Below are 14,289 nucleotides of genomic sequence, written 5' to 3'. Positions count from 1 at the left end.
AGAAATAGAATACTGGAACAGAAGAGAATGTCACAGAAACCTAAACTCTAAAAGATCCCACATTAGTGCATCCATAAAACAAGAACAAGATGCTATATTTTAAAAATCAGAATAAAGAAATGCTTTTGAAAATTAAACACATAATTACAGAAATAAAAATGTCATTAGAAATCAAGTAAATCTTCTAGAACCAAGGATGAATAAAGAGTTAAAAACCAGAGAGAACATGTTAGGAGACCTCAAGGGTCAATCCAGGAAGTACAATTTTCTACTAAGAGAAGTTTAAGAAACAACAAATAGAAATAGAAGTGAGGAAGTATTTAAAACATGGTGCAAAGATGAGACTTCTGCTTCTGGCAATGATGGAGCAGATTTACTCTTTTGCCTTAAACTATAAATAAACAACCAACACAGCACAAAATATTTAAAATACATACTTTTAGATATTAGACAATAATAAACTCAGGACAGTGATCCCTGAGAGAAGAGAAACAACTGAGACGGGCTCTGCAATTGCCCAAGCTGACTTACTGGAGAGAACGTCCAGGCCTCAGCATAGAGCGAAGGACTCCATATCCCTGTGGGTTGAGGAAATGCAGGTAGGATTCCAAGGAGGCCAGGGCTGCTAGATTTCACAGGGTAGAGAACCAGAGAAGAGAGAGCTGCACACGCAGCAGAAGCTCCGGAGAGCCGCACACGCAGCAAAAGCTCCGGAGAGCTGCAAAGAGTACTAGACTAATTACGGATCAAACAATGTGTAGTAAAGAAACTTGAGGCCAGGGAAAGAACCACCCAAAAAAGCAAAGGGATCAATCCCAGCGTTCATGCTGGGCTGAAAATGTTTCCAACCAGGATGGAAAATCTCATAATTCATGAAGCATCAGGTAGCATACTCAGGGGGGCGTTACTTCAATAGCGGGGCAAATGTAGCCTTACACCAAACACTTCTCTGGTCCCCTCTGACAAAAGCAAGACTCAAACATACCAAACCATTTCCAAGTAGCTTAACTGGATCCCAGAACAAAACCTGAGTAATATTTATAGGAATAAAGAAATATCCAGCACCCAACAATGTAAAATTGATCATGTCTGGCATCTGATAAAAAATTACTAGGCATGTAAAAAGGTAGGAAAATATAATCTATAATGAATGAGAGCATTACAAAAATTAAACAAATTAAATTCAACACAGTTTAATTTAGCAAAGAACAATTCATAAATTGGGCAGCCCCCAGAACATGTTCAGAGCAACTTCAGGGCTGCCACATGGTTGATAACATTTTTAAACAGAAAAAGGAAGATCATGTACAGAAAACAGAAGTGAGACACAGAAATAGCTAGATTGGTCACAGCTGATTGGTTGCCTTATTTGAAGCTGGCTTGAACACCTGGCCACCTGTGATTGGCCAAAACTCAGCTGCTGTGATTGGCTGAGACTCAGCTACTTATTATAAGAGCAAGTTACAGTCTGTTTACACATCAAGATAGGCTAAGTTCATTATGTACAAAGAAACCTTTAGGCCAAACTTAAAATATGTAAAGAGGTAGCTTTAGGCTAAATTTAATTTAACAAGAAGTAAAGTAAATCAGTAGAAACAGTAGTTAGAATTAGTAGGGTGGGACGTTGCAACAGTTATCGAAACTATATGTTCAAGTAGATGGAGAAAAGCATTAGTATATTAAGGAGAGACATGAAATATATTTTTAAAAGACCAAATCCAACTTCTAGAGATGAAGAGTACAATGTTTGAGATGAAAAGTATACTGAATTCAGATTAATAGCTGATTAGACACGGTAGAAGAAAAGAGCAGTGAATTTGAAGACACAGTGACGGAAACTATTCAAAATGAAAGACAGAGGGGAAAAGACAAGAAAAAACTAAAGAATAGCATTGAGCACAACTTTAAGGAGTCTAATATATGTGTATTTGGAAGGAGAGTAAAGAGAGGATAAGAAAAAAAAAACCATTGAAAGAATGGTCAATAGTTTTCCAAGCTTGATGAAAACTATAAACCCATTGATCCAAGAAGCTCACCAAACCCCAGCCACAAAAATAATACAAGAAAATTTTATTCAGCTAGAGAGACACAAGTCCTCAAATAGAAAGGGTCCACCAAATGGTGTCAAGCAATTAGGTGACCAGGTAATATTTAGGACAATTAGCTGAACCAAAAGTAACAATCAAGCCTTTATTCACTAACTGCAAGCAAGAAGCAAAAAGAGGCAACAGGACCCCAGTGTTCCCTTTTCCCTTACAGAATGGCTAGGGATGCAGTTATGCTTATGTGCAGGGCTGGCCCGAGGTGGTGTGGGAGGTGAGAGAGCTGAGTCCTTAACTATAAACCCCTCTAGAAAACTGCAGTGCATTGCAGTGCACATGCAAGTCTGGTATGGGGAGGGCAGTTTCTCCCCATGAGACCTGGGCAGATAAAGCTTTGTAATTTCTGTGGTCAGGACTGAAAGATCACTCACAAGATTTTGGGATACAGCCAGATTCCACAAATGAGGAGCAGAATCATTGGGGGAATAAAAACTCCTCCTCCTCTTTCCAACATGCTGATAGATATAAAATCTGGACATCGACCAGGCGCAGTGGCTCACGCCTGTAATCCCAGCACTTTAGGAGGCTGAGGTGAGTGGATCACGAGGTCCGGAGATCGAGACCATCCTGACCAACATGATGAAACCCCGTCTCTACTAAAATACAAAAACTTAGCTGGGCATAGTGGCACATGCCTGTAGTCCCAGCTACTCAGGAGGCTGAGGCAGGGGAATCGCTTGAACTGAGAGGCAGACGTTACAGTGAGCCGAGATCACGCCACTGCACTCCAGCCTAGTGACAGAGCAAGACTCTATCTCAAAAAAAAAAAAAAAAAAAAAAGTAAAAATAAAATAAAATCTGGATATCAGAAAAGAAATCTACGCTGAAGACCAATTTGGGAGCCATGAGCATAAATGACAGTAAGGGAACTCGTAGATGGGGAAGAGACCACTATGGGAGATGAGAAGAGAAGGCGAGCCAGGACAAAGCAGTGAGGGACACCAGTATTTAAGTCACAAGCAGTGGGGTAGGTTGCCCTGGAGATTGAGAATGACCAGAGAGACAGATGCAACAGCAAACAAGTATGGAATAATAAGAATAAGAGCATGGGGAATGATACGTACCAAATGCTATGGAGAAGTCAAGTAAGATCAAGGCTATAAAATGTCTAATAGATCTGAATACTAGAACTTAGCTGATGATCTTGGTGAGAAGAGAGTAAGCAAAATGACTGGGACAGAAAGATAAACTTAGTGGGCTGAGGAATACATAAGAAGTGAGGGAACAGCTGGGCGTGGCCGCTCACGCCTGTAATCCCAGCACTTTGGGAGGTTAAGGTGGGCAGACCATGAAGTCAAGAGATCGAGACTATCCTGGCCAACATGGTGAAACCCCGTCTCTACTAAAAAAAAAACAAAATATTAGTCAGGCGTGGTGGCAGGCATCTATATTCCCAGCTACTAAGGAAGCTGAAGCAGATGAATCGCTTGAATCTGCAGTGAGCCGAGATCACACCACTGAACTTTGGCCTGGGTGAGAGAGCAAGACTCCGTCTCAAAAAAAAAAAAAAAAAAAAGAAGAGAGAAAACAAAGATAGGTGTGGACAAATGAGATTTGGCTGTGAATAATAATAAGAGGAAGGACAGCTTCTGGAGTGAATACAGCATATATGCCTTTTTAAATTGGGAGATATTTGAGAATGTTTAACTGTTAATGAGAAGCTAAAGAGAGGTAAGAAAGTCATGAATAAAGGTAAAAATAATCAATGGAAAGCCATCCCTATGAAGGAGTGGCTTACAGAACCAGAGAGATTTTCATTCAACTGAAAGAGGGATGTCTTCCCAGTGACAAGGAAAGACAGAATGGAGGCCGGTGCAGGTGTTTGCATTTTTGGTGATGAAGCGCTGAAACCTGATCTGTTGACTGTATTTTCTAAGACATAAGAGTTGGGTGGATAAACACCTTCTGAAAATGAGAAGAGAGTTTGTAGGGTAGAGATTGAAGTGAGTGCAGATTTTTAATTTCAGCTCAACTGAGGTTGTAGACTATGAAGTTTTGATCATTGGGGCTCTTTGATCCTTCAGGTTTTCTCCAGAAAATCTAGATCTTCCCCCAAGCCCTTCTGAAGTAGGAAAAACGGTAACCATGATGGTGGGGAACAAATAGCCAAAATTAGAGAGCACACTGCGCCAGCTACTAAGCTCTTTATGTGTATTGATTGATTAAAACTTCATCACACCATTATGACGTGGATACTGTTACAGTCCCCATAAGGAAACAGGAAACAAGATTAAGTAACTTGCCCGAGATCCCAGAGTGATGGAGCTGGGATATCAGCCTATAAGTCAAGTCAACTTCAGAACTCACTCTTAACCAGTAGGCCAGTCTCTGTTTAAGAGATACTTCGTTGCCATTTGGAAAGGGGTATAGCTGTCTTCCATGTTATTGCTTAGAAACAGACATCTTTCTTTCTCAGTGTGCAGTGAGCATGCAGCCAGACTCAATCTTTCCTCAAGCTATGTGAACACAAACCAGGCCTTCTAATATGCTGTTCCCTTTGTTTACAATGCTGTATCCCTCTTCTTTTCCTGTCTCCTACTTAGACTTTGTCTCCCCTTAAACATCTCTTACTCCAGGTCACCTGCTGCAATCTATATCCCTCACCACTAAACTAGCTAAGTGTTCCCACTGTTTGCTTGCTTCCTCCTCCTCCTCCTCCTCCTCCTCCTCCTCCTCCTCCTCCTTCCTCTTCTTCTTCTCCTTCTTCTTCTCCCTCTTCCTCTTCTTCTTCTTCTTCTTCTTCCTCTTCCTCTTCTTCTTCTTCTCATTATTATTGTTATTATTTTGAGACAGCAGCTCACTCTGTCACCCAGGCTGGAGTGCAGTGGTGTGAAAGACTGCTCACTGCAGTCTTGACTTCTTAGGGTTCAAGCGATTCTCCCAGCTCTCAGCCGCTTGTGTAGCTAGGACTACAGGCCTGTGCCATCTCATCCAGCTAATTGTTTGTATTTTTGCAGATATTGGGGTCTCACTTTGTTGTCCAGGGCTCAAGTGATCCTCTTGCTGCAGCCTCTCAAAGTGCTGGGATTGCGGGTGTGAGCCACTGTGCCAGCTTCACTACTATCTTTTACTGAATTGCCTGCCTACTGGGATGAGGAAAGGTGTAGGATGATAAAGCACCGTGGAGGAAAGCATTCTGGAGATTCCAGAACAGAACTGCTCAGATTCCTTCCTTAGCATCCTGGAGCTAGCGTTTTACACCCTCAACGTCTGTGCCACTGGGCTGCTACTCAGCCAGGACTCTTCCATTTCATCTACAAACTTCTCCCAGAAAGAAGTGAAAGAAGTGAATTTATTCTTCTGGAAATTTCTAAAGCAGTGATTTCTAATCCAAGGTGCACCCACCCTAGGGGTTTGTGTTGGAATACAGGATCCAATGAAGTGCAATGAAATTATATTTACATTCTATTATATGAAATAAATTAAGCTTTTGATATTTGATATATAACCTAGCATGAGCACCTTCACTTGGTCCAAATGCCAGAGGATCGCACGTCACATTCAGTGATGTGTGACACACTTGACAACAGAGTGAGAAACTCACACAGTGGAAATGTGCAGCAATGCTTCTACTTGTATACTTTGGAGTTGGTGACCATGTCTAGCCATTTACTTGGCCTAATGTGTGTTTACAGGTTGTTAGGTATTTTCAACTAAATTAATGCTCACAAAATGAATGTTACAAGATTCTTACAAATAAATTGGAAATTAAAGATAGTACTATTAAAACATAAGTGAATAAGATAACAGGAGCCTTGACATATTAACTAATCACAGTATGAAGCCATCACATTAGGAAGACATGTTCCAGAAAACACAAACCTCCACAATCTCTTTTCAAGAGTCAGGTGATACTCATTTTGTTTTGGTTCTCAACAAAATTTCATAACTGGTGACAATGTTTAGAAACGCTTTGGGGGTTCTTACTTAATAGCAAAACACAAAAAGCCACATGCCCCTTGTTCTCCTTTCTACAATATGATGACAAACTAAAACACATTCCTCAGTCAGCAATGCTATTGGACCATGTATGGCAAATACAGCTGAAGAGCTGAAGAAACAATAGTTCAATTTCACAGTGTAAGAAATCTGCCATGTAATCATATGGAAACATGCCCTAAAGCACAGATGTTTCTAACATGTCTTTTTCCAAAAAGTGAAATACACAAGGAACAACTTTTTCTTTGTCAGCCAAAAAGGGAAAGATAAAACATATACTCAACAGTAGTTTACTTCCTTAATTAAAACAAAAATTTTAGTGCCTAGATCTTAGTTTCTAAATATCATTGCCCCTTAAAAACAAACAAACAAACAAACAAACAAACCTGGGACCCTGGAAGAAATGGCTGATTTTAGGGCTGGCAGGAAAAATGTAAGATGAACGTGGGACATCTTGTGCTAGAAAGTAGTGTTAGAAAAAATAATTAGGGCATACCAAAAGGAAGAAGAGTCACCTTGAAGTGGCTGACACTGGCCAAATCTGGGACATTTCAGCATTAAAATAAATAAGGAGGGTGAACTGGTAGAGTATAGGAGATATTTAGGGTAGTGAAATGCTTCTGTATAATGCTGTAATGGTAGATACATGACATTATGTTGCAGGTAGTTAGACAGGCATGAGAGGGACAGGAGAAGGCTCTTCCCCAACCCACCAGGAATGTCAGGTGATAGTTTGTGGGAATTCACTCAGGGTGGTGGCAAAAATATTAAGAGAAAATTATAGAGAAAGTTATAGAATATAGTCTCAAACCCTTTTGGAAGGCCTAAGGGTTTTGTCTATAGTTCTTGGCTGAAGGCAGCCAGAGTCTCTTTGCAGGAGCCAGAGAGATTAGGGCTCAAATACAAAGGAATGTGAGTAGTTTACCTAGCTAGCTTGTTTATTCATGTGGTCTTAAAATTAAACTTTGAGCCAGATGGCCTTCTTGGGGGGTGGGAGGGGAGCATCGACCAGGGAGATTACCCTCTAATGGTGTTTGCTTTGGGCATCAGAGCCTGGTTTTTAATCTGTCTCTACAAGTATGCTGACTTAAAGCCTGTTATTAAATCTATACTGAATAAATGGGAAGAAGGCAAGCTAGTCAGTGTCATGTAGCTGCAATCTCTCTCTCTGAGTGGCTCACAACCCCCTGCCTACACATTCACTGGAAATTTGTGTCCAAGTGCATTTATTCATCTGTCATGCAGCTGGGGCCTCTGGGACAGACTCCGGCAATGGTTCAACAATCACATTGCCTCTCTAAAAATGATAATTCAGCATCCAGCGCCGAATTATCTCCTGATGGATCACAGCTATTACATTAAAGTGTTAATTGAATGCAGGCGCCAGGGAGAAGCAAAAGGGGCTTCCAATAAAACCTTCAGTATTGGGTGAGTGAGCCTGGGCATGCACATTGAGACAAAATGACAAAATATGACCTTCTGGGGGCACTCGGTTGGAAAAGGGAAGAAAGTCTCAGATGGGCATGTGTACAACTTCCTAAACTCATGCACATGCTCACTTCCCACGCATAAGGAGGGCACTGTGCATGCAGGCAGCCCACCCTAAGGGAAGAATCATGGGAAAGGGGTTCAAGACCCCAGAAGTGGGCCAGACTATTAGTCCTAGAATCACAGTTAAATGCTGCACTTGTCCTTCAAGTCACCCTTTTGGGTCTCTTCCAAGTGTACTTTCCTTTCTTTCCTTTTAAAATAAACTCCACTCCTGCTCTGAAACTTGCCTCAGTCTCTTTTTCTGCCTTATGCCCCTCAGTCGAATTCACTATGCAGGTAACTGAGATGCCTTCCAGTTGGCTTGATTTTTTTTTTTTAAATCCCCAAATCAAAAAAATGTCCATGACATGAAAGATAATGGCCAGGGAACTACAGCTAGTGCTCGACTTACGACCACGATTGGTTCCGACAGACCGGTCGTAATACGATTTGGTCGTAAGTTGAGTAGGCTATATGCACACGGAGATGGTAGTGCTGCCGGAAGCTGGTCCGCACTGTCATACGCCCAGCTGGGCAACGTTTGCGCTGCCAGACACGGAGCAGTCGTGGCTAGCAATTGTGGTCGTAAAATCTAATGGTCGTAAGTCGCATAGGTCGTAAGTCGATCAATACCTGTACTCTGGATAAAGAAAGCTAAAGAAGTTCAGGAAAACAAGTAAATAATATACATCTATGATTTTGCATGTGTATTTGAAGAGGGAGTGCAGATGTGGCATAATATTAACGATTTGCTGAATTTGAGCAAAGTACAGTATGTGGGAATTCTCTTACTATTTTTGCAACTTGTCAATTTGAAAATTCTTTCCAAGCAAAAAGTAAAAAGGGGGCTGGGTGCAGTGGCTCACACCTGTAATCCCAGCACCTTGGGAGGCTGAGGTGGGCAGATTACTTGAGGACAGGAGTTCAAGACCAGCCTGGCCAACATGGCAAAACCCAGTCTCTACTAAAAATACAAAACAGGCAGACATGGTGGCACACACCTGTAGTCAGAGCTACTTGGGAGGCTGAGGCAGGAGAATCGCTTGAACCCAGGAGGCAGAAATTGCAGAGAGCCGAGATCATGCCATTGCACTCCAGCCTGGGCAACAGAGCGAGACTCTCCCCCAACAAAAAAAAGTAAAAAAGAACATGCTGCATGGAAAAACTGCAAGTGCAACACCTCTTCTAGACCGTTTTGACAGAATAAAGGAGAGAAAGGAGGTCCTGGGTTAAGGTTATAGAGCTAGCACCACAGAGGATAATTCATGTCTTATCCATAAACAAATTATTACAGCAAAGAAGTTGAAACTAAAGTACCTAAAGTACTTACCACAGGGTGTCACAGCTGTGGCAAATTTTATTAGCATATCCCAATTTTATTAAAATACAATTCAATGTTTATAAACATTTATTAAGATAGGGAAGACTATGAAAATCTTTCTGCCATGCAAATTACTGTCAATTTAAAAATAAATTATGCATTTTTGTGAAGATACTTACTGACCTTTTTTTTCTTTAACAAGCAGCTCAAACAAGCATGTTTATGTAGCAGATATTGAAAAACAAAACCACTGAATCCTTTAAAATTACTTTTAATATGAAAAGGGAAAGTCAAAAGAAACTTTGCATTTTTAAACATATTTAGAAATATATTCATTTGGGTGTAATTTTTTATTGCTGAAACAACTTTGTGCATCTACAAAAACTCTAGCTGATCACTAAAGAAAGTCGGGGGGCAGTTACTTCGGTGGCTGAGGTGGGAGGATCACTTGAGCCTGGGAGATTGTGGCTGCAGAGATTTATGATCACACCACTGCACTCCAGCCTGGGTAACACAGCAAGAGGAGATGGGAAAGAATGGAGATGGGAGGGGGAAGAGGGGAAAGGAGAGAGAGAGAGAAAGAAAGAAAAAAAGGAAAAGAAAAGGAGGAGAGGAAATTGCCAATGTGTTTAAAAATCTAATGAAACGTTTTAGTCATTTGAGTTGACTGTACTAAATATAGAAATACATCCTATTTCAACCAGTTTGCAAGAACTTTTGGAAAGCAGGACATGGACATTTTAATTTAAGCATGTAGAGTCGTTGGAAAGGCTTTTAAAATAAGTATGATTTATTATCACAACCAGGAATCTGCCTCTTCCCTTTGGATCCACGTATCTTCATGGGTGTTTTTCCACCTTTGATGTTGTTAAAACTAAGTACTGACACACTCAGACTCAAACCCCCAAATCGCTGAATCATAGTGGTAATTCAAGGTTTTTAAAACAATTCCTAACAACTGGATAGATTTCCTAAAAATCATTATTCACTGAAGCTGGGCGAATTTCATGATACGCAAATTATACTTCTAAGATGTATTCCCCATGGGCTTGGTGGCTCACACCTTCAATCCCAGCACTTTGGGAGGTCGAGGCGGGCAGATCACTTGAGGTACGGAGTTCGAGACCAGCCTGGGTAACATAGGAGAAATCTCATGTCTACTAAAAACACAAAAATCAGCCAGGCGTAGTAGCGCACGCCTGTAATCTCAGCTACTCAGCAGGCTGAGGCAGGAGAATCCCTTGAACCCGGGAGGAAGAGGTTGCAGTGAGCCGCGCCACTTAACTCCAACCTGGGCGACAGAGTGAGACTTTGACCCAAAAAAAACCCAACCAACCAACCATATTCTATTGCATTGTCCTTTACAAATATTCATTTAATTATATAATTGCTAATTAATAGCTTAGTTGTTATAACAACCAAGTATTTGATTCCTTACACTATCTCATCATTTAAGTTTTATTTCGCATATTTTCATAATGCACGTTATCTATTATTGAGGAATTTAATTAAATAACCATTCGAACGGTGGGCTCGAATTGTTTACTAATGAAGCTCGGAGATGACACCACTGCACTCCAGCCTGGGTAACAGACCAAGAGGAGAGAGACGAAAAGAAAGAGGGGAGGAGGCTCTCCGGCCACTGGAAGGAAAAGAGGGCAAAACAGCCTAGCGACGGCTGTCTGGAGCCCCTCGGCCCAGGGCCGTGGCGGTTCTCTCGGACCATCGCGCCCCTCAGCCAGGTCGCCCCGAAAACGAGCGCTCCACGGCCTCTGTCCCGCTCTCTCTCTGCACACAGGAAATGTCGGGTCCTCAACCACTTCCACCTCCCAGCCTCATCAGGTTCCCAGGCCGCCGGGGATTCCCAACGCCACCTTCCAAGGCTCTAGGGTCAGCCGAGCGTCCAAGGGCAAGGACGAACAGCGCCGGGCAGCGATCGGGACCACACCCCCGCCCCCCAGCTGCGGACAAGGTGAAGAGACGCGGGAACTCCAAGCTCGACGGGTCTCCGCAGGCGCCTGCCCCGTTCCTGTGACGGTCACGGCCTCCCGTGAGGCGGGGTTTTCCCGCAAAGCGAGCATAAACTCCGCCAGAAGCGCCACTAGCCGGAAACAGTAATGAAGGAGAGAAAGCAAAGGGCCTCCCATTTCCAAGGCGCGTGCGCAGAGAGGCGATGCGAGCCAGGACGGGCGGCGCCTGCGCGATGGGACGGTGAGGGCTAGACTGGGCGGCCGGGGCACAGAGGGGCGGTGACAGCTAGGAGGGGCAGCGCGTGCGCAGAGGGGCAGTGATAGCTAGGAGGGGCGGTGCCTGCGCCATGGGGCGGTGAGGGCTAGGCGGGGCGGCCGGGGCACAGAGGGGCAGCGCGTGCGCAGAGCGCCGATGTGACTTGAAGATGTGAGCTAAGAGGAGCGGCGCGTGAGCGGAGATGTGACTGGTGGGACCTACGGCGGCTCGCGGAGGATGGTCGCCCTGCTGGGCGCGATGACCCTGGTGCTCGTCGCCGTGGCGCCATGGGTGTTGCCCGTAGCTGCAGGTGAGAGGCGGGGAGGAGAGTTTCGGCGTGGGGCCGGAGACCGGGTGCGCAACTGGGCTGCGGGGGCGGCGATGGTGTTGGGGGCAACAGACGCCCAGTCTGGGAACCCTTTGGTCCTCTTTGCCCCGGTGGTTTGGGGTCCCTAGCCGCAGCGCTCAGATTAAACCCAACCTGGGCTCGAAAATCAAACAGGAGAAAGTAGTGTTGTGAGTCCTCCCTCGCCGCCTGCCTGCGACCGGCGTACTGGTCCTTGGGCGCGCCCGGGTCCCACCCCCAGGAAGTGGCGGTGCCAGAGCTTTGTGTCGAGTGTGCTGCTTTCCGGCAAGGTACTGCAGCTCAAGTGGCATATTTGATAATAAACAAAACATTTCCTGAAACGCATTTCCTCAAGTTAACGGGCGCCCTGTCCCAAGGGAGAGTGAGCTAAGTGTGGCCATGATTTCTCTGCCCTCAGGATTCTTACAGGCCAATAAAAATTGACAGCTGAAGGGAGTGAGTAACTGAGGCATCATTCTCAGTCCTCGAGGTTTACTAAGCCTGCTTCAGGGCGCATGCGGGAGAAACATGAGCTACAGACACATCTGTGACTGGTTTTCCAGAGAGGTTTTCAGGAGTTGGTAAGGCAAATAGTTCTGTAAGACCAGTTAGTGGGCAAGAAATCTGTATTATAAGTAAGATACCATGAGTGTCTTAAAGAGAAAAAGGGAGTAAAGGAAGAGCCAGTTATGCAGATGTCTCTGGGTAGGTGGATTCTTGACTTTGTTTTGGACCGGAGAAGATAAGCTTGTAATTGACATTGTTATTGTGGAAGGACTGAACTGGTTTTTCAGGTTGACTTTGGAATGCCGTTGGTTGAGAGGAGGGGTCCGTTCAGATGGTTGGGGGGCTTAGAATTTTATTTTTGGTTTACATAACTACCTACTTTTTTCCCCAAAGAGATAAGCATGTTCAAAACTCAATGAAATGTTATCTTAATTAGATTGTAATATTGCTCAGTCTTTCAGATGTCATAAAAATATTCATACTTTTTAGTCGAGTAAATGCAGTTCTAGACCAAGACTGAGAAAACTATCCAAAATATGGGAAGACATTTTTATTTATACTTTTTTTTTTTTTTTTGAGACAGAGTCTCACTCTGTTGCCCAGGCTGGTGTGCAGAGACATGATCTCAGCTCACTGCAACCTCCACCTCCTGGGTTCAAGTGATTCTCCTGCCTCAGCCTCTCAAGTAGCTGGAATTACAGGTGCATGCCGCCACATCCAGCTGTTTTTTGTACTTTTAGTAGAGACGGGGTTTCACTATGTTGGCCAGGCTGGTCTCGAACTCCTCACCTCAAATGATCCACCCACCTTGGCTCCCCAAAGTGCTGGGATTACAGGCGTGAGCCACCGCACGTGATCTGTTTATGCTTTAGACTTTAGTTTTAAGAACTAGACTTGAGTTGTAGACCTAAAGTTACAGTTGGCATGCCCTTATTTATGGGAGACCAGCAAAGAATTTACTTATCAATGATCTGTGACGGCAGCCTTTTGCAGATGGGTGAGGCTTTTTATCTGTCCTTGGGGATCTGGCTGTAGGATAATGCTAGTAACAGCCATTCATTTGGAAGGCCAAGTTGCAGTCACTTGGCCTCTGGGCTTAACCTTCCCTTTTGTGTAAGAAGTTTGGGAAAGGTCCTGAGATTTTTTTTTTTTCCTTTACAAAAATAATAAAATAAAAATACAAAGGCAGGGCATCACCAGGCTAAATTGCTGAAATTCTTCATACTTACCTGGAATGCATGAGAGAATAGCAACTATTATAAGGTTGATAGAGCATGAGAGGTAATTTTGTAGTGAAGAGGAGTACCCAAAGAGAAACAGGAAGTCTTTTATGAAAAATTTGCATTAAACTCATGTTTGCTTTAATGTGAAAAGTTTTCCCAGAAAATGTATATAAAATTGACGTTCCAAGAGGGTGTGTATTAAGAAATTAATTTAAAATTAGGTTAGAAGAGAGCTGGCAAAATATAATTTATAGGGATTTAGCATTTCTTAAGCTCTTAGCTGTGTGCCAGGCACTAATCTAAGTGTTTTAAAGGTATAAACTTGTTAAGCTTTCAGAGCCATGCAGATACTGTTATCCTTATTTAACAGACAAGGAAACTGAGCAACTGAGAGATCAGGTAACTTGCCTGAGGCTATATAGGCCAGTCAGGCTGAGTCCGAGTCGGGCCTCATAGCCCTGGGGCTCTTGATTTTGTTATGTGAATATTCTGTCCCTGTAAACAGCTGTCCATCTTTCAAATCACATCTGTTCAGTTCTACTATTAGAGCATGTGAAGTACAGATGGTCCCTCTCTTCTGATAGTTTGACTTCCAATTTTTTGAGTTTATGATGGATTTCTCAGGGTATTACATACATTTTTGGTTGGTATTTTTAACTTACAGCTTTAGCACGACATAACACCATTGTAAGTCAAGAAGCATCTGTCTATCTCTGGACATACAATGTGAAATCAAACTGAGGCCATAAAACAGTTGAACCTCATCATAAGAGTGACTCATCAGTGTCACTTCTAAGACCAAGAAAAATTCTATTTTTATGCAGAGACCATTTGTTTTTTAATTAAAAGGTAACTGTTTTTTTTCAAAGAGGAAAAAAATCAACCTTTTTTTCAGCTCTCTCAGATGCAGAAATATAATCAGCGGCATCCCTGTGCTGGGAGTAATCATTAGGATTTTTTAGATTTTTTTTTTTTTTTGAGACGGAGTTTCACTCTTGTTACCCAGGCTGGAGTGCAATGGCGCGATCTCGGCTCACCGCAACCTCCGCCTCCTGGGTTACAAGAGTGAAACTCCGTCTCAAAAAAAAAAAAAAA

The 14,289-nt window shown here is 43.1% G+C and overlaps 1 protein-coding gene and 1 long non-coding RNA gene across 4 annotated transcripts in view; one reads left to right on the top strand and one right to left on the bottom strand.

The window, feature by feature from the left end:
- Positions 1-10,245, bottom strand: part of LOC116550872 — an 11,298-nt gene extending 1,053 nt beyond the window's left edge. Inside the window, exons 1-2 of the long non-coding RNA XR_004268610.1 lie at positions 10,233-10,245; positions 9,272-9,276 (exon numbers count right to left, since the gene is read on the bottom strand). This is a non-coding gene — a long non-coding RNA (uncharacterized LOC116550872). The remainder of the gene's footprint in view (positions 1-9,271; positions 9,277-10,232) is intronic.
- A 1,011-nt stretch (positions 10,246-11,256) lies between these two features.
- IFNAR1 (interferon alpha and beta receptor subunit 1) overlaps positions 11,257-14,289 on the top strand; it is a 28,149-nt gene continuing 25,116 nt past the window's right edge. For 2 of the 3 annotated variants that reach the window (XM_032276980.1, XM_032276982.1), the window contains exon 1: positions 11,258-11,428. In XM_032276980.1, the coding sequence (XP_032132871.1) occupies positions 11,356-11,428 (73 nt within the window). In that variant the 5' untranslated portion in view covers positions 11,258-11,355. Of the gene's footprint in view, positions 11,429-14,289 lie in introns of all 3 variants that reach the window. The other variant, XM_032276981.1, reaches the window with a different exon arrangement.

This window comes from Sapajus apella, unplaced genomic scaffold (genome assembly GCF_009761245.1).
Source record: "Sapajus apella isolate SASKATOON/1434 unplaced genomic scaffold, GSC_monkey_1.0 scaffold8, whole genome shotgun sequence".
Taxonomy (NCBI): Eukaryota; Metazoa; Chordata; class Mammalia; order Primates; family Cebidae; genus Sapajus; species Sapajus apella.
The sequence above is the reverse complement of the archived record's forward strand: the minus strand, read 5'-3'. Positions and strand labels throughout refer to the sequence as shown.